We start from the raw sequence: 17,914 nt of genomic DNA on the forward strand, positions 1-17,914 counted from the left end.
AAATATGTATTATAGTCATTGAAATTTTTTTTTAATTCAGTACCTTAGATAAATTCTAGGAACAAATTATGAATTGGAAGAATCAAACACAAAGAGAAAAAATACCTTAAATAGAGGGTTAATGGCTCAAGAGGCTCTCAGACATATCAGACATGAGCCCTAGGATATAGAAGAGATTGAGAAAAATGGCAGAGACACAGTAAATGAAAATACAATAAGTGATGATTTTCCTGAATTAGATTCTAATTAGAAACCTGTTTGGGTAGGTTGTACATTTGAAATATACTAAATACATGAAAGTAAATGCATTATTTTAGTAAAACATGATAGATTGAAAGTACATATTTACCTACCAGTTTCTCCCTTTATAACTCATTCAAATGTCGGTAAAGGGATTTGTTTTTAAGGTATAAACTCACAGGTTTCTTTAAAAACAGACAAGACGCACCTGGGTTGCTCAGTCAGTTAAGCCTCCCACTTTGGCTCAGATCATGATCTCAGGGTCTTGTGATCAAGCCCCACAGAGGGTTCCTGCTAGAGATTCTCCCTCTCCCTCTGCCCGTCCCCCTGCTGTGTGTGCTCACTCACATGCTCTCTCTCTCTCTCCCTCTCAAATAAATAAATAAACAAACAAACAAATAAACAAATCTATCTATCTATCTTTAAGAAAAAACAGACAAGATTACTGCAAACAAGTATAATCAATAGAACTTTGGAAACTAGAAAGCAAATGTACAAGTACTGATTTAAGAGACCTAAAAAAATGAAAGCTTGTTTTTTTTTTTTTTTTTTTTTTTTTGGTGTTGTTTCTTTGTTTTCTTATCTGAGATTGGGAGGAAGGAGAGCCAAGAAATAAGGAGTACACTTATCATAATGAACACTGAGTAATGGATAGAATTGTTGATTCACAATATTGTACATCCAAAACTAATATAACACAGTATATTAGTTATACTGAAATTTATTTATTTTTAAATTTTATTTACTTATTTATTTGAGAAACAACACACGTACATGTGAAAGCAAGCAGGGAGAGGGAGAGGGACAAGCAGACTCTGTGCCAAGCACAGAGACCCAACAGGGCTCCCTCCCATGACCCGAGATCATGACATGAGCTGAAATCAAGAATCAGACATTTAACTGACTGAGCCACCCAGGCCCCTTGGAATTTATTTTTAAAAATAAAAAAATGATAAAATACATTTACAGTACGGTACTGTATTTATTTAAAAAAAAAACAACAACAACAACCCACAGGCACCTGGTTGGCTCAGTGGGTTAATCATCGGACTTTTGGTTTTGTCCAACCCTTGGTTTTGGCTCAGGTCAGAATCTCAGGGTCATGAGATCAAGCCCTGTGATTAGGGCTACACACTCAGCAGGGTATCTCCCTGAGATGCTCTCTGCTCCTTCCCACCTCATATATGCATGCATATGCTCTCTCTCAAATAAATGAATCAATATTTTTAAAAGTAAGTCCATATATAAGATGACCCACACACTTCAAACCTGTGTTGTTCAAGGGTCAACTATAACTAAATATATTTGGAGAGGTAAGATATTGCATCCATGGAACAAGAACAGGATCCCCTCTTTTTTTTTTTTAATATCTTATCTATTTATTAGAGAGTACAAACGGGGAAGGGGCAGAGGGAGAGGTCGAAGCAGCTAGGCTGTCGCTGAGCAGGGAGCCTGATGTGGGTCCTGATCCCAGGATCATAGCCTGAGCTGAAGGCAGATGCTTCACTGACTGAGCCACCCAGGCGCCCCAGGATGCCTTTTTTAAATTAAAACTACAGTAGTAAAAATGGAAATTCCAGAATATAACTTAGAAGATGAAGGAAATGCCTTAGAATATAGACAAAGGAATGGAAAATAGGAGTGAAAGATAGAAAAGAGGATTAATATAGAAGGTCCAAATTCTAGAGAAATAGGAAATCTAGCAAGCAAGAACAAGGGGCAAGTAATTGATAAGGTGGCAGAAAATTAGTGGCAGTATAGTAGATTTGAATAACTATCAGTCATTTATAAAACACCCTAAAACTGCAGAGTATACATTTTAAAATATTCTTTTCAGGTACACATGGACTATTCTTCAAGATAGATCATATTTCAGACTATTTGAAATCATATAAAGTATGTTCTCTGCCACAGTCAAATTATATTAGAAATGAATAACAAGGGCAGCCCCGGTGGCGCAGCGGTTTGGTGCTGCCTGCAGCCTGGGGTGTGATCCTGGAGACCCGGGATCAAGTTCCACGTCGGGCTCCCTGCATGGAGCCTGCTTCTCCCTCTGCCTGTGTCTCTGCCTCTCTCTCTCTGTGTCTATGAATAAATAAAATCTTTAAAAAAAAAAAAAAAGAATAACAAAAAGATATTGGGAAAATCCCCAGATAAAGATTTGACAACACTTTTCTAAATAACCAGGGTCAAAAAGGAAGTCACCAGGGAAACGAGAAAATGTTTTGACCTGAATGATTATGAAAACATATCAAAGCATGTGGAATGCAGCTAAAGTAGGTTATGAGGGAAATTCATACCTTTAAATGCCTATATTTGAAAAGAAAAAGATCAAAAACAGGCTAGCAAACTTGTTCCATAAAGGGCCAGGTAATAAATATTTTAAGCTTTGCAGGCCACACAGCCTCTCTGTTGATACTCAGCTCTCCCTTACAGCATGAAATCAGGCATAGACAATGCATAAATGACTGAGTGTGGCTATGATTCCAATAAAACTATATTCATGTCACATAACATAATTTCACATAACATAGTATTCTCCTTTTCATTTTTCTACCATTAAAAATGATCCATAGCTTGTTAATAATAACTTTAAAATATCTCATGGGGGACGCCTTGGTAACTCAGTGGTTAAGGGTCTGCCTTTGGCTCAGGGTGTGATCCCGGGATCCTGGAATCGAGTCCAGCATTGAGCTCCTCACAGGGAGCCTAGTTCTCCCTCTGCCTCTATCTCTCCCTCCCTCTCTCTCTCTCTCTCACTGTCTCTCATGAATAAATAAATAAAATCTTAAAAAAATAATATATCTCAGGGAACAATATTTATGACTGTAATAAGATGTAAAAACCATAAGCCATAAAGGAGAAGCTCAATATATTTGACTTCACTAAAATGTGAAACTAACCAAAAATACTTTAGAGGATAAGCCACAAAAACAAAAAGTTAAGTTTTAGGAGCGCCTTGTTGGCTCAGTCGATAAGAGCATCTGGGACTCTTGATCTCTGGGTCATGAGTTTGAGCCCCATGTTGGATGTGGAGATTACTTTAAAAAAAAAAAAAAGTTTTATGCCAGATTGACTTCTAGATGGATTAAAGATTTAAAGATAAAATCGAGTGCCTGGATGGCTCAGCAGTTGAGCATCTGTCTTCAGCTCAGGGTGTGATCCCAGAATCGAGTCCCACATGAGGCTCCCCACAGAGAGCATGCTTCTCCCTCTGCCTATGTCTCTGCCATTCTCTCTGAGTCTCTCATGAATAAATTTTTTTTTTCATGAATACATTTTTTTAAATCTTTTAAAAAAATAAAATCTTAAAAAAAATAAAGATGAAAAAATCAAACTGTAAAAGTACTAAAAGAAACCATAAGAAAAAAACAATTAATGAAGTGATGGAATAAGGAAAGCCTTTTGAAATAGGACAGAAAACTCTGAAGCCATAAAAGATTGATAAATATAACAACATAAAAGTAAATAATTTCAGGGCACCTCCTGGCTTAGTAGGGCATGCAACCCTTTTTTTTTTTTTAAGATTTTTATTTATTCATGAGAGACACAGAGAGAAAGGTAGAGACATAGGCAGAGGGAGCAACAGGCTTTCACAGGAAGCCCAATAACCTGGACCCTGGAATCACGCCCTGAGCCGAAAGCAGATGCTCAACCACTGAGCCACCCAGGCATCCCAATAGGGCATACAGCTCTTGATCTCAGGGTCATGAGTTCAAGCCCCTCATTGGGTGTAGAGATTACTTAAATAAATAAACTTCTTATAAAGGGTAAATAATGTCTACGTAGCATTAACCACCATTAGCAAATGACAGATCGGGGGATACACGTGATATGTATAATAGACAAAAGGCTTACTCTGGTATATTAAGAATTGCAAATAAACTATATAATTTAGTAGAAAACTGAGCAAAAGATTTGAACAGATACTTTACTTAGGAAGGAAATATATCTCATAATGATGTTTTATTTTTTTTTAATTTTTATTTATTTATGATAGTCACACACAGAGAGAGAGAGAGAGAGGCAGAGACACAGGCAGAGGGAGAAGCAGGCTCCATGCACCGGGAGCCTGACGTGGGATTCGATCCCGGGTCTCCAGAATTGCGCCCTGGGCCAAAGGCAGGCGCCAAACCGCTGCGCCACCCAGGGATCCCTCATAATGATGTTTTAAAATAATATGTACAGGGCAGCCCTGGTGGCTCAGTGGGTTTGGCGCTGCCTCCAGCCCAGGGTGTGATCCCGGAGATCCGGGATCGAGTCCCACATCAGGCTCCCTGCATGGAGCCTGCTTCTCCCTCTGCCTGTGTCTCTGCCTCTCTCTCTGTGTGTCTCTATGAATAAATAAATAAAATGTTAAAAAAAATAAAATAAAATGATATGTACAAACTCACAATAAGAAACATTAAATTAAAACTACATAAAACGCTCTTTTTCTACTATCAGGTTGGCAAAGATCAACAAGTTTGAGAACACCGTATTGCCAAAGGAAAAGGACAGCTGGTGTTCTCATGCACTACTGATGGGTATATAAATTAGTATATCTTCGATGGCAGATTGGGAGTATTTATCAAAAATCCAAATACAAGTGCTCTATGATTAACAATTTTACTAACAGGAATTTATCTTACAAATTACAACAAACTCTTATTAGATAAAGATTAAAACATTTGTAAAAGGTTATCTGAATCTTCTTGTCTTCCAGGGATGTTGGTGGTGAATGTAACATGGAGGAACAAGACATATGTAGGTACACTTCTTGACTGTACACGGCATGATTGGGCACCCCCCAGGTAAGCACTCTACAGCTTTTTGGTGTGTTTTAATCTGAACCACCCTAATCAGTGCCCTTATGCCTTCATCCTGTTAGACTTGGATATCTCTTAAGACACCCAGCTTTTAAAGAATATGATGGTGTAAGGTAATATAAGGAAGGTACTCTGCTGCTCTGGCATTCAAGAGTAGTAAATGAATTATGTGTTAATGAGTTGGATAGGAATGGGGAGGAGATCCTTTTTTAAGCCTTTTTCTGGAATTACTAGTTCTCTGGAACTCTGGCTTCTAGCAGTAGTCACTTTGAGACCAAGGCCATTGAGTCTGCCTGTGGATGAACAAACAATCATTGATGATGCTTTTTGATGGTAGCTATCTCCCAGGAGTTTAAACTCAGGAACATTTTCAGTTTTATGAACACTAGACAGTGTGGGTTTCACAGGGACCTTTTCAGGTTGACATTTCAGTGAATGGCACTTTATAGCTTGTTTGTACCCAGTTTGCCAGGGTTTGGGGAGTCCAGATGTTGGAGAAAGATGTACAGCTAGCATGCAGATAGCATCCTAGGAGCTCACCACTTAATGCAGTTCCCACGCTTTCAAAAGTTCTTTAACAAATCATATTCATTGAAAATGATAGTTACCATCTGGACAGTTCTTCTGGAGGCAGCTACACTGGTTTGAAGATGTTTTCTCTTCTTAATAATACCCTGTTGTGTTTGCCCTTTGCTAAGGTTCTGTGACTCCCCCACCAGTGACTTGGAAATGCGCAATGGCCGGGGTAGAGGCAAACGCATGCGTCCCAACAGTAACACACCTGTCAATGAGACAGCCACAGCCTCTGACAGCAAAGGGACCAGCAGCAGCAGCAAAACCCGAGCAGGAGCAAATAGCAAAGGCCGTCGGGGCAGCCAGAATTCTTCAGAGCATCGCCCACCTGCCAGTAGCACCTCTGAGGATGTCAAGGCCAGCCCTTCCTCAGCTAACAAGCGGAAAAACAAACCGCTTTCAGACATGGAGCTGAATTCTAGCTCAGAGGACTCCAAAGGGAGCAAGCGTGTCCGTACGAATTCCATGGGCTCAGCCACTGGTCCCCTCCCTGGGACCAAGGTGGAACCCACTGTTCTAGACAGAAATTGTCCCTCCCCAGTCCTGATTGACTGTCCCCACCCAAACTGCAACAAAAAGTATAAGCACATCAATGGACTTAAGTACCACCAGGCTCATGCCCACACAGATGATGACAGCAAGCCGGAAGCAGATGGAGACAGTGAGTACGGAGAGGAGCCCACCCTTCATGCAGACCTAGGGAGCTGCAATGGTGCATCCATCTCACAAAAAGGTTCCTTGTCCCCTGCCCGTTCAGCTACCCCCAAAGTTCGGCTCGTAGAGCCCCATAGCCCTTCTCCTTCAAGCAAATTCAGCACAAAAGGTCTCTGTAAGAAAAAGCTGAGTGGGGAAGGGGACACAGACCTTGGGGCCTTATCAAATGATGGCTCTGATGATGGACCCTCAGTAATGGATGAAACAAGCAATGATGCCTTTGATTCTTTGGAAAGGAAGTGTATGGAAAAAGAAAAATGTAAAAAGCCCTCTAGTTTGAAGCCTGAAAAGATTCCTTCCAAAAGCTTAAAGTCAGCACGGCCTATTGCCCCTGCCATCCCCCCGCAGCAAATCTACACCTTCCAAACCGCCACCTTCACAGCAGCAAGCCCAGGCTCCTCCTCAGGCTTGACCACCACCGTGGTCCAAGCCATGCCCAACAGCCCCCAACTCAAGCCTATTCAGCCCAAGCCTACTGTGATGGGAGAACCTTTCACAGTCAACCCGGCCTTGACTCCAGCCAAGGACAAGAAAAAGAAAGACAAAAAAAAGAAGGAGTCTTCCAAGGAACTCGAAAGTCCTCTGACCCCTGGGAAGGTGTGTCGAGCAGAAGAAGGCAAAAGCCCATTCAGAGAATCATCAGGAGATGGGATGAAGATGGAGGGGCTCCTGAATGGCTCATCAGACCCCCACCAAAGCCGCCTGGCTAGCATCAAGGCAGAAGCTGACAAGATCTACAGCTTCACGGACAACGCCCCCAGCCCTTCAATTGGAGGCAGTAGCCGCATAGATAGCACCACCCCTACCCAGCCCCTGACTCCTTTACATGTAGTGACCCAGAATGGAGCTGAAGCCAACTCCGTCAAAACCAACAGCCCTGCATATTCTGACATATCTGATGCTGGGGAGGATGGGGAGGGCAAAGTGGACAGTATCAAATCAAAAGACCCTGAACAGTTGGTTAAGGAAGGGGCCAAGAAAACTCTTTTCCCCCCTCAGCCACAGAGCAAAGACTCACCATATTACCAAGGCTTTGAGAGTTACTACTCTCCAAGTTATGCACAGTCCAGCCCAGGGGCTCTGAACCCTGGCAGCCAGGCAGGACTGGAGAGCCAGGCTCTGAAGACAAAAAAGGACGAGGAGCCTGAGAGCATAGAGGGAAAAGTGAAGAATGATGTCTGTGAGGAAAAGAAACCAGAGCTGAGCAGTTCCAGTCAGCAGCCCTCCGTCATCCAGCAGCGTCCCAACATGTACATGCAGTCCCTGTACTACAACCAGTATGCCTATGTGCCCCCATATGGCTACAGCGACCAGAGCTACCACACCCACCTCCTGAGCACGAACACAGCTTACCGGCAGCAGTATGAAGAACAGCAGAAACGGCAGAGCCTGGAGCAGCAGCAGCGGGGACTGGACAAGAAGGCCGAGTTGGGCCTCAAGGAGCGGGAGGCAGCACTCAAGGAAGAATGGAAGCAAAAGCCTTCAATTCCGCCAACTCTCACCAAGGCCCCCAGCCTGACGGACCTGGTCAAGTCGGGACCTGGGAAGGCCAAGGAGCCAGGGGCTGACCCTGCCAAATCAGTCATTATCCCCAAGTTAGACGACTCCTCCAAACTCCCCAGCCAGGCCCCAGAAGGACTTAAAGTGAAACTGAGTGAGGCTGGTCACCTAGGCAAGGAGGCCTCTGAGGCCAAGACAGGCGCTGAATGTGGCCGGCAGGCAGAGGTGGATCCGATACTCTGGTACCGACAGGTAACTGTTCTGGGAGAAGATAGAAATACTATTTGATAGCCTCTCTCTCTTCCTCACAAATCAGGGCTTTCCTTTTGTGGGGGTCAGCAGAGTACAGCTTGGCAGGAGAGATCTATACTTTTAAGGATTCTTTACCTTTGTAAATCATGTTCATGTTTTTAAAAAGCACATTTACATCAGTTGAAGGTGTTTTTCCCATTTGACAGAAGAGGCCCAGGTAAATTAGCTTGATTTGTCTAGGGTAATTAGCAACTTCATTGGCAGAGCCAGAACTAGATCCAGGTCATCTCAATTCCTAGTCCAGTGTTTCTTCCACTGTTTGATTCCTATGGAGTAAGTTAATGGTGATCTCTCCATTTCCCAGAGTGAGTTACTAGTCAGACTGAGTTACTTCTAAAAGATTTTATAGGTGGGGTGCCTGGCTGGCTTGGTGAGTGGAGCATGCAACTCTTGATCTCAGTGTCATGAGTTCAAGCCCCAAGTTGGGTATAGAGGTAACTTAAAATCTTTAAAAAAAAAAAATTTATAGGTAGAGCTAGAACTAAGAACTTGGTTTCATACCATGCTCTGCTCATGAGACTTAGAAAGTCTCCCCTTTCCTCTTAGTGCCACAGCTAGACCTCCCTCCTCTGAGCTGGGCAGCACTCACACTCTGCCCCTGAGATTTCTCTGAAGATGTAAAACTGCCTCAAATGCCTTAGAAAGGGAGCAGCTTCTTCAAGGGTTCCTTTCCCCAGAATGCATATTCTCTCCTAGAGAAGACCCACTGATGGATTTTCCTTTTCCTTCCCCACATCCTGTTTCCTCTTGGGCAGGGAGGGGGCAGACTTTTTAAACAGGAGGAACCAAAGTTGATTCTAAGTGGGAAGATTAACAGAGGCCAAGATTATACCCTGTCTGGGTGTCTGGTATTACCTGCTCTGGTGCCTTTAGTGCAACCTTGGGCTTGAAATCTCTCTCTTATCTGTGCAACACTCAGTGCTCGTTTTGTGATTTTTAGGAAGCAGAGCCCCGCATGTGGACGTATGTCTATCCTGCCAAGTACTCGGACATTAAGTCAGAGGATGAGCGGTGGAAAGAGGAGCGGGACCGCAAGTTGAAGGAAGAAAGGAGTCGGAGTAAGGACTCTGTCCCCAAGGAGGATGGGAAGGAAAGCACAAGTAGTGACTGCAAGCTGTCCACATCTGAGGACTCCCGCCTCGGAAGCAAGGAGCCCCGACCAAGCGTCCATGTGCCTGTTTCCTCCCCACTCACCCAGCACCAGTCCTACATCCCTTACATGCATGGCTACTCCTACAGCCAGTCCTATGACCCCAACCACCCCAGCTACCGGGGCATGCCTGCCGTGATGATGCAGAACTACCCAGGTACGGCACCCACCTTCCCACCCACCTGTGCTCTATTAACCAGGAAGGGACTGAAGCACAGATTTCAGAGTCAGTTTTCTTTTTCTCTTTTTTGAGATTTATTTATTTATTTGTTCATGAGAGACACACAAAGAGAGGCAGAGACACAGGCAGAGGGAGAAGCAGGCTCCTGATGTGGGACTCGATCCTGGAACTCCAGGATCACACCCTGAGCCGAAAGCAGACGCTCAACCACTGAGCCACCCAGGCATCCTGAGAGCCAGTTTTCTTGCATGGCCCCAAGGCTTAATGAAGCTCAGATGACTGCCCTGTTTTGAATAGGACATTCTATGAGTGGCCAGTCTAGTCCCGAGCACCTTGAATGGCCCCTGACTACGGTCTGTGGGACTGCGTCACTCTGTCTTGCTCCCACTATAGTCATGCCTCTCTGGTCTCTTTTCCCAAATAACTGAAGGCAAAACTCCCCTCTACCACTGCCACTACCTTCCCTCAGTGGGGATTTTTTTAAACACTACACTCTACATTTTGCAATGGGCTAGGCACTTTGGGGAATATAAAAAAAGACTAGTTCCCTCTTCAAGGAGCTTACAACTTAATTGTAGCAGGAGAGGCACGTGGAACAAATACAATGCAAACTAGGACAGTGCATGTCTTCATTTACAGGATGATGTTCAGCTGGAAAGTGGGAGGACGGTGGGAGAGAGGAAGAGCTGTTTGAAATCAGAGTAAGGGAAAGTCCGATTGAAAACATTCAGTTTGGGAAAGATAAGATCCTGACTCTGCCATCCATGAGTTCTTGGGGAGTGTTTTTTTTAACTTGTTAGAAGACAATGCTCCTGTTCAATTCCTCACTGGTTTCCATTGTCCGAAGAGCCACATGGGATGCTTCTAGAGCAGAAGACCACTTCTGTCACTCCTCATAGCTCCCACCTCCCTATCAAAAAGCAGCCTAAATAGTCTTGATATCCTGGTTGAACACTGCAAGGCAAACCCTAGCGCAAGTAAGCTTTTCAAACAGAGCTAGGAAATTGTCTCACCCTGTGGTGTTCCTTTCTCCCTGTTACCCCATCCATCCATATAAAAATAATACTTCCACTTGATGGGCAGCCCCAGTGGCGCAGCGGTTTGGCGCCGCCTGCAGCCTGGGGTGTGATCCTGGAGACCTGGGATCGAGTCCCACATAGGGTTCCCTGCATGGAGCCTGCTTCTCCCTCTGCCTGTGTCTCTGCCTCTCTCTCTCTCAGTGTCTATGAATAAATAAATAAAATATTTAAAAAAAAATACTTCCACTTGATGAGTGCCTGCTGTGGGCCAGACACTGTACTCAGTGATTTACATACAGTATCTTGTTTCCTCTTCTCTGTGGAGTAGTATTGGTATCTTCCTCTTGATGGTAAAGAAACAAGCTCGGAAGGGTTGTTAATTAGCTCAAGGCTTACCCAGCTGGTAAGTCTTGAGAGGTAGATTTGAGCCCAGTCATCTGACTCTTAAATCCTCTGATCTTTCCACTTTACCATAATGCCTCTCCAAGATGAATCTCTGAGACTAGGGCTCTAGGGAAGCTGATTCCCCAGAAGTTGAGGGCCATGTTCCTAATATCTCTCTAGAGCTCAGTAAAGAAAGGACAAACTAAGAGTTTCAAGCCTGAAGACACCATGGTAGAAAATATCTCAGCCTCTGCCTAGGAAAGCTGATACCTGCCTAACCAAGCTCACTTAAGCTGAGTTTGTTCTACTTCTCTCATTTCTGACTACTTTATTTCTCTTTCCCCAGGTTCCTACCTACCTTCCAGCTACTCTTTCTCCCCATATGGCAGCAAGGTCTCAGGGGGTGAAGATGCTGACAAGGCACGAGCCAGCCCCAGTGTCAGTTGTAAATCCAGCTCAGAGTCCAAAGCTCTGGACATCTTACAGCAGCATGCCAGTCACTACAAGAGCAAGTCTCCCACGGTAAGTGGCACTGGCTGCTACCAAAACCCTGTGGGGCCAGATCCAGGGTGTGGAAAAAGCTGGGCAGGCAAGTTCAGGTCTTAACTACAGGGCAGCCTGGCTGACTTGGCATTGACTTTACCAGGCACCTCCACGATTCTTTGTAAGGAGTCCTAATGTGGGCTTGGAGTATTCACTGTCATCTGTGTGTCTCACAGTAGTACTTTTGTGTCTGCTTTTTTTTCCAGATAACTGATAAAACGTCTCAGGAGAGAGATCGAGGAGGTTGTGGGGTGGTTGGGGGTGGTGGCAGCTGTAGCAGTGTCGGAGGAGCAGGAGGGGGTGAAAGGAATGTAGACCGGCCCCGCACCTCCCCTTCTCAGCGCCTGATGTCCACACACCACCACCACCACCACTTGGGGTACTCGTTGCTCCCAGCACAGTACAACTTACCCTATGCAGCAGGTAACCCTCCTTCCCTACCTCTCTTCCCCTTATAATGTCATCCCACTAGCAGAGTAGCATTGCTCACAGCAAGGGACCCCCCAGCAAGAATCCTCTTTTATTTTTTCTTGAGCTTCTAATCTGTCCAGGATCTTAGCTCCCTGCAGACCGTCATTAAAGCATGTGACATTTATTTCCTCTCATGGAGCTTAGGGACTCTCAGACTCCTCTAGGAAATTGGCTTTGATATTCAGAAGAATAAGGACCAGGTATTCTCATAGCCAAAGAGCAACAAGCAGCTGAAACATAGAGCCTTACTATATATACTATCCACAGCCACTATATCTGGCCGAGTATCAGATTTTTTTTCGGTCAGCACCCCAAACTCAGTGGAGCTAGGATTTTTTTTTTTTTTTTTTTTTTGAGTTAGGAATTTAAGGAGCAACTCCTCCCATTACCCACCAAGCTGATAAAATGTTTAATCGGAGGTTCTGGGAGTGTTACACTAAACATGTCTTCCTTCTCACTTAGGGCTTTCTTCTACAGCCATTGTTGCGAGCCAGCAAGGCTCAACCCCCTCACTCTACCCACCCCCACGGAGGTGAGAATGGTAAGTCACTTTTTAATTTGGAACAACACATAAAGCAGGGATAGTTGATACCTAGATCACAGAATTTCCTGTGGAGCCTAGGTGAGGGAAAGCTGTGTGGGGTCAGTGGTCTGGAAATGGTGTAACCCTGGCCAAGCCTCTTGTAGGAGTCTCTCAGTGTCTGGTTAAGCCATGTACATCTGCCAAGAGCTGTCCAACAGGAACGGTCCCCATGGGGCCAGGACTGGCCTCCCTTGCAGTTCATTTTGTCAGAGTGCCACCTGGTGGTTGTTATACCAGCAGGCTGAGTGCCTGGTTATCTGTCCATGTTTCCCTTGCAGAACACCAAGTGCCCGGATAAAGTCAGCTTCACGGGCCCGGACTGGCTCACCCAAGGAGGTGCTGGAGGTGCCATTTAGACATCAGTTAAATGGTGTTGATCATCCTGTTTGCCGTTCCACCATGACCGAAGGCAGACCCTTGGCTATCTCACCTCCACCAGATCCCCGGACTCCCCGACCCTCCCTCTTCCTCAGGAGCTGGAGAGCTGGTACCTAGCAAAAATATTTATTCTCTCGGCCACAGTTGTGACTATTGTGGCCCATGTGGAGATGAAGGCATGGGGAGCAACCAGGGGAACATGGCCTCAGCCCAGAGAAGTCACTGCTCTGTTCCCCAAGGCCTGGTCAGCTGCCGGAGCAGTGCCAACACCCCCCACCGCAACCCTGGGGAGGGACTCCCAAGCTCTGGGTAAGGTCTGAAGACAGCACAGCAGCCATACCCCTCTCACCGTCATTACCACAATCACCAGATTCCTGCATCTCCCCAGCAGTTTGGGCCCTGGGAACTGGCAGCATGTGGAGGAATTAGAATCTCAGGAAAGAAATTAGGGGCTGTTTTCTCTCTGTATTTGTGAAAACAAGGTCTTCAGACATGAAGACTTCTCCCCTCTCACATGAGCACATATAAATGCTCAGAGCCTAGCCTGGAAAGGAAGACCAAGGCATTTGCCCCACCGTGGCCTTGGGCTGCCCGTCAAACCCGTCAAACAGAGGGCCGGGGTCCCAACACCAGCAGAGGGCTCCCCAGGGATACTGGGAGTAAGCTGGAGCTGGAGCATGAATGGAGTCTGTGAAGTAGAACCTGCATCCCCACTGAGTCCTGCTGCTTCTTAGCCCCCGACTCCTTGCCCTTTTCTCTTTCCTCCTGACCCCTTGGTGCCTTTCCCAGGGGGATCCCCATGCTGATCGCTCCTTTTCTTTTCCACTGCTTGGCTCTGAAGACTCAGGCAGGTAAAATAGTATTCCCCCCAGCATGGGGAGCTTTAGAGTCTGCGAGGTCACCGTAGGGCAAGGCCCGGGAGGCAGACCCTGGGAGCACCCAGCAGTTCTTAGAGGTGTCCTGTCCATTCAGCCATCAGAGCATCCTCCTCATTTAGGGCCACAAATATAACAGCCCAATTCCTCTGTATACAAGTACATGATTTTATATAGCTCAATCTATAACCCCGTGTGTGCCAATATAAGCTGTGTTTTTTTGTAACACACTTTTTTGCTTTAGGGGCCACTGGCCATGGGAAGTTAGGTATTCCTTAGACCCTGGGATGATACATCCAAGCCATTACTCCTCAGAGCCACAGAGTGTTTCTCAGTGGAGCTGTGAGGCAGCAGACATTTCTCTGCTCTCCGTAGAAACAGTCTACCAGTCCAGCTTTATGCTCTTTGCCCTAGGAAACGGACAATGATTTGGTAGCTTTATTGGAGTCACTTCTTCCCCAAGGTATGGGGAGCTCTTATTTTGCTTTTGAGATATCATCCCTTAGTTCCCCTTGGCTATCTTTCCTTGATCTTCTGGACTGAGAAAGACTGACACACACCAGCCTAGGCTAGAGAGGGGTATTTGTGACCAGAGTGCCAAAGTGACCATTTAAGAGCAAGGACTTGGCTCTGACTCCATTTGGGGCATGGAGGTGGAGGACAGTAAGCACAATGCCCGGCAGAGGCTGCTTTCTAAGAACCCTGAAGCCCTACTCTGAATGGCTTAGGGTCATTTGCCCAAGAGGAGCCCCTAGACCTTTCCTCTGGGTTTTCACGTCATTGTTTTTATTCAAATTGGGTTCTGAGCCCTCCCCTAAAACCCACTCTTTTAGACCATTTAGCAGGCCTCCCTTGCCCCCATCATTCCCTCTGCCTCCTGCTAACCCAGAGGGCAGTGTTCTGGGGAGTGACTTCCCTTTCATCCATGGAAGTAGTTGGTTTGGACACCTTCACCCCACCTAACCTGAGTCACCCCCACCAAGAGGATGACTCGGAATTTCAGCCTGATTATGCCCTCCCAGGCTCCTGTGGGGTGGAGCCAAGGGCCCATCTCTGTTCCTGTTTGTTTTAAATATTGTTGTGTGTTTTGTATCTGTGGCGCTGGCTTACAGCGTACTCTGTACATATTGTAAAGATACCGTTGGAGTAATTTTCTTTCCCGTTGGGCAGGCCTGGCTCCACATTCCTGCCCTTTCCACTTTGTTCTGTAACACAGAGAAGAGGAACTTCTGTATTAGCAGGGCAGTCTTGGGTTCTGCAGAAGGGGACAGCTTTTTCTTTTTTTTTTTTTTTTTTTCTTTTCCTTAAAAAACATTTGGCTCTCTGATCCTTATATCCAAGCCTCTGTACAAGAGTAGGAGCTGAGCTGCCCAGATAAGCAGGTAAAAGAGACAATGGCAGCATAGCACTGCCTTCTCCCAGTCCCCGGTCCTCGCCAGGTCCAGTCTTCCCTCCCTGAAACAACATGAAGCAGCAGCAGCAGGGAGGAAACAGAGATCCTTGACAAGTGCCAAGGGAAGGATCTGCTGTCCACCTCCAGTCGCTGTATATGAGGAGGCAGCCCACAGGCAGGGGTACCTGTGGCTGCAGTGACCTGCTCAGAGAGATCAGCCCCTCAACAAGGATCCCACCCTGCAAGCAAAGGCCAGCGAAGTGTGCCATTAAGGGCCACGACCATCAGACCAAGGCTCACTGTGAGCTACCCCTGCCCAGGCCTCTTCCGAGACCTCGCTCATAGGGCTCTGCACCAAGAGGCTAGAGGGAAGGAGCCTCTCACCCCAGCTAGGCCAGCCAGGGCTGGGAGAGCTGCTCTTTAGGGTTCACCTCTGCTGCTTCAGTTAAGATGTGCTGGTTTCCTTTATCCCCTTCCCTGCCTGTACATGTATGAAGTTCCCTTCTCTTACCTCATCCCCTCTACACGTCTCCAGGTCAAAAGACCACATGCAGAAGGGTTAAGAGGGCACTCTGTGAAATGAAACGGTGATTCTTGAGTCTTCTGTCCAGGCTCCAAGGCGAGGGTGAGAGGACGTGGCTTCGGGTTTGGGAGGGGGAGGCTGAAGAAGGGCTAGAGTTACCATACACGGGCTTTGAGGTCACCCATGTCACTTATTACACTATCTACCCTGTCACCATCCCAGTGTCTACTCTCCTGCCCCTGTGATTCAACTGGGCAGCTAGCTGGCCCCATGATTCTGGGCCTTTGTCATTCGTTTTACTACTAGGGCATCCCAGGAAGCTTTCTGATGATCCTCTGCCATGGGCCCCTCCTGGGATCAAGCCCCTCCCAGGCCCCGCCCCCAGCCCCTCTGGCCCCAGCCCACCCGCTTGCCTTGGTGCTCAGCCCCCCCATTGGGAGCAGGTTGGGGCGAGCTGGAGGCCCGGGCTGGAGGGGCAGTGTTGCTGTTCATAGCTTTTGTTCCATTGGCGTTGCTCTGTTGGATTTAATTTCAGTCTTCCTGATTCTTCCCTTCTGTAAAGTGTACATTACCAAGTTCCTTGTTTTTTATATATATATATATAAATATATATATATACAAACTGTACTCTTTTTGCCTTTGTACATTCAGGCAAGAAGAGAAAATAAATCTTTTTAAGAGACAATCACAAATCTGTGAGGGCTGCTGGTTATTTCTCCTGGAGTTTGCTGCTGAGCTGCCTCCTCCTTCCTCCCTACTTTTCTGTTTTCCCTCAGCTTTCCTGATCTTCCTGGCCCTGCTCCATCTGCATCCTCAGCTCCACCTTCCCTGGCTGATGGCAAACTGTTGAATCCAGTGTCCAGACTACCTGAGCCCTTTCTTGCCCAGCAGTGTTTTCTGGCTTGGCTGCTTGGCTGAAGCCAGGGGCTTTATCCTGTGCCCTGGCCTCTCCCGTCTTCCCCCTTAGACCTACCATTCACCAAAGTGGCTTTGGACCCCTCCATACCCTGGGACCGGGGACCTGTCTTCCGGAGGCCCTAGCTTTGGACACTCACTTGTGAAACTATGCAGCTGGGAGCTCTCTATGCTTAAGAGTTTGCACTACTTAAACCTGCCTGGGAGTTAGAACGGATGGTTTTTTAGGAATGAGTGAGAAACTGTCCCCCTGACGCTCCCCCCAGATTCCAGCCTCCGGAACGCTCTGATCCAGAGCCCAGAGAATCATTCCTGGCTGGTAGACTCCTATGGCCACCCCATCAGAACAAGGGCTAAGGGTTTAGGAGTCGAGAGCATTTGATCAGAATTTTAAAGGGTGGTACATTCTGAAACACAGCCCAACCAAACCATTGTTCTGCCTCTTGAACTTTCTCTTTTTCCTCTGATCTCCTCCCCCTTTTTTCCCCTTTCTCTACTTCCTTTTCTTAATTGGCTTTGGAATTGAAGTATATTTTTAAATTATTTGTTGTATTTATTGAATAAAGTTTTTAATGTCCCTGTTCTTAAATTTAGACTTAAGTTTGCCTTATCCATCACCCCTCAAATTATTATATCTTCTAAGTTACTTTTTTAATTGGAGTGAAGCTTTTGGGTGTCATATTTCTTTCCCACCAGTGATCCTATCTAGCAGAATTTTTCTTTTTGAAAGGGAAATCTTGAGTGAGTGCCTGGGTTTCCAGTTCAGCCCTTTCTGCCTCTAGCTGTATTGAAGGGGCTCCACCAACAGATGGCAGCAGAACCTCAGGCGTGTCTCCTGTTGCCTCTGCTTGTCTGAAGGAACCATCAAGGACTGAGTTTTGTCTTGTCTATCCCAGTCTTGTAGATGGATTCCCTGAGCTTCAATTTAACATGATCCTAAACTGCCTTCGTTACCTTGGCCATTGTCCACATTCCCGAGGCCCTCTGCTGAAGGTGTCTCAGGGCAGTGACTGTTTTCCAGTCTTTATGCTGCCTCTAGGGGTTATCTCAAGTGGAAGACCTCTTCCAGTCCTTCCTATTCCAGCTGAATGTCTGGGCCCAGACCTCCTAACACTGCGGAAGGGGGAAGTGTTACATTCACTTTTAAAGAGCACCAGGTGGAGTCCAAAGTTAATAAACATAGCCTGGTGTGAAAACCAAACCAGCTCCACAGAACACTGTGAAAAGGGGCCAAAGACTCAGAAAACCTAAGGATAGCCACAGCTCAACACTAGATAGTTCCAAAGATATGGTAAGAAGAAAAACCTGCCTAGTACTTGGGAAACAGAAGCAAAAGGGAAAAAAAAAATTGC

The 17,914-nt window shown here is 46.1% G+C and overlaps 1 protein-coding gene across 4 annotated transcripts in view; it reads left to right on the forward strand.

Annotated features, from left to right (window-relative positions):
- Nucleotides 1-17,151, forward strand: part of ZNF609 (zinc finger protein 609) — a 208,939-nt gene extending 191,788 nt beyond the window's left edge. For all 4 annotated transcript variants that reach the window (XM_077881405.1, XM_077881404.1, XM_077881406.1 and 1 more), the window contains 7 exons: nucleotides 4,946-5,033; nucleotides 5,747-8,087; nucleotides 9,088-9,454; nucleotides 11,228-11,403; nucleotides 11,631-11,847; nucleotides 12,358-12,436; nucleotides 12,757-17,151. In XM_077881405.1, coding sequence (XP_077737531.1) covers nucleotides 4,946-5,033; nucleotides 5,747-8,087; nucleotides 9,088-9,454; nucleotides 11,228-11,403; nucleotides 11,631-11,847; nucleotides 12,358-12,431 — 3,263 coding nt within the window. In that variant the 3' untranslated portion in view covers nucleotides 12,432-12,436; nucleotides 12,757-17,151. The remainder of the gene's footprint in view (nucleotides 1-4,945; nucleotides 5,034-5,746; nucleotides 8,088-9,087; nucleotides 9,455-11,227; nucleotides 11,404-11,630; nucleotides 11,848-12,357; nucleotides 12,437-12,756) is intronic.
- The last annotated feature ends 763 nt before the right edge of the window (nucleotides 17,152-17,914 follow it).

The sequence above is a fragment of the Canis aureus genome, chromosome 32 (genome assembly GCF_053574225.1).
Source record: "Canis aureus isolate CA01 chromosome 32, VMU_Caureus_v.1.0, whole genome shotgun sequence".
In the NCBI taxonomy this organism is placed as follows: Eukaryota; Metazoa; Chordata; class Mammalia; order Carnivora; family Canidae; genus Canis; species Canis aureus.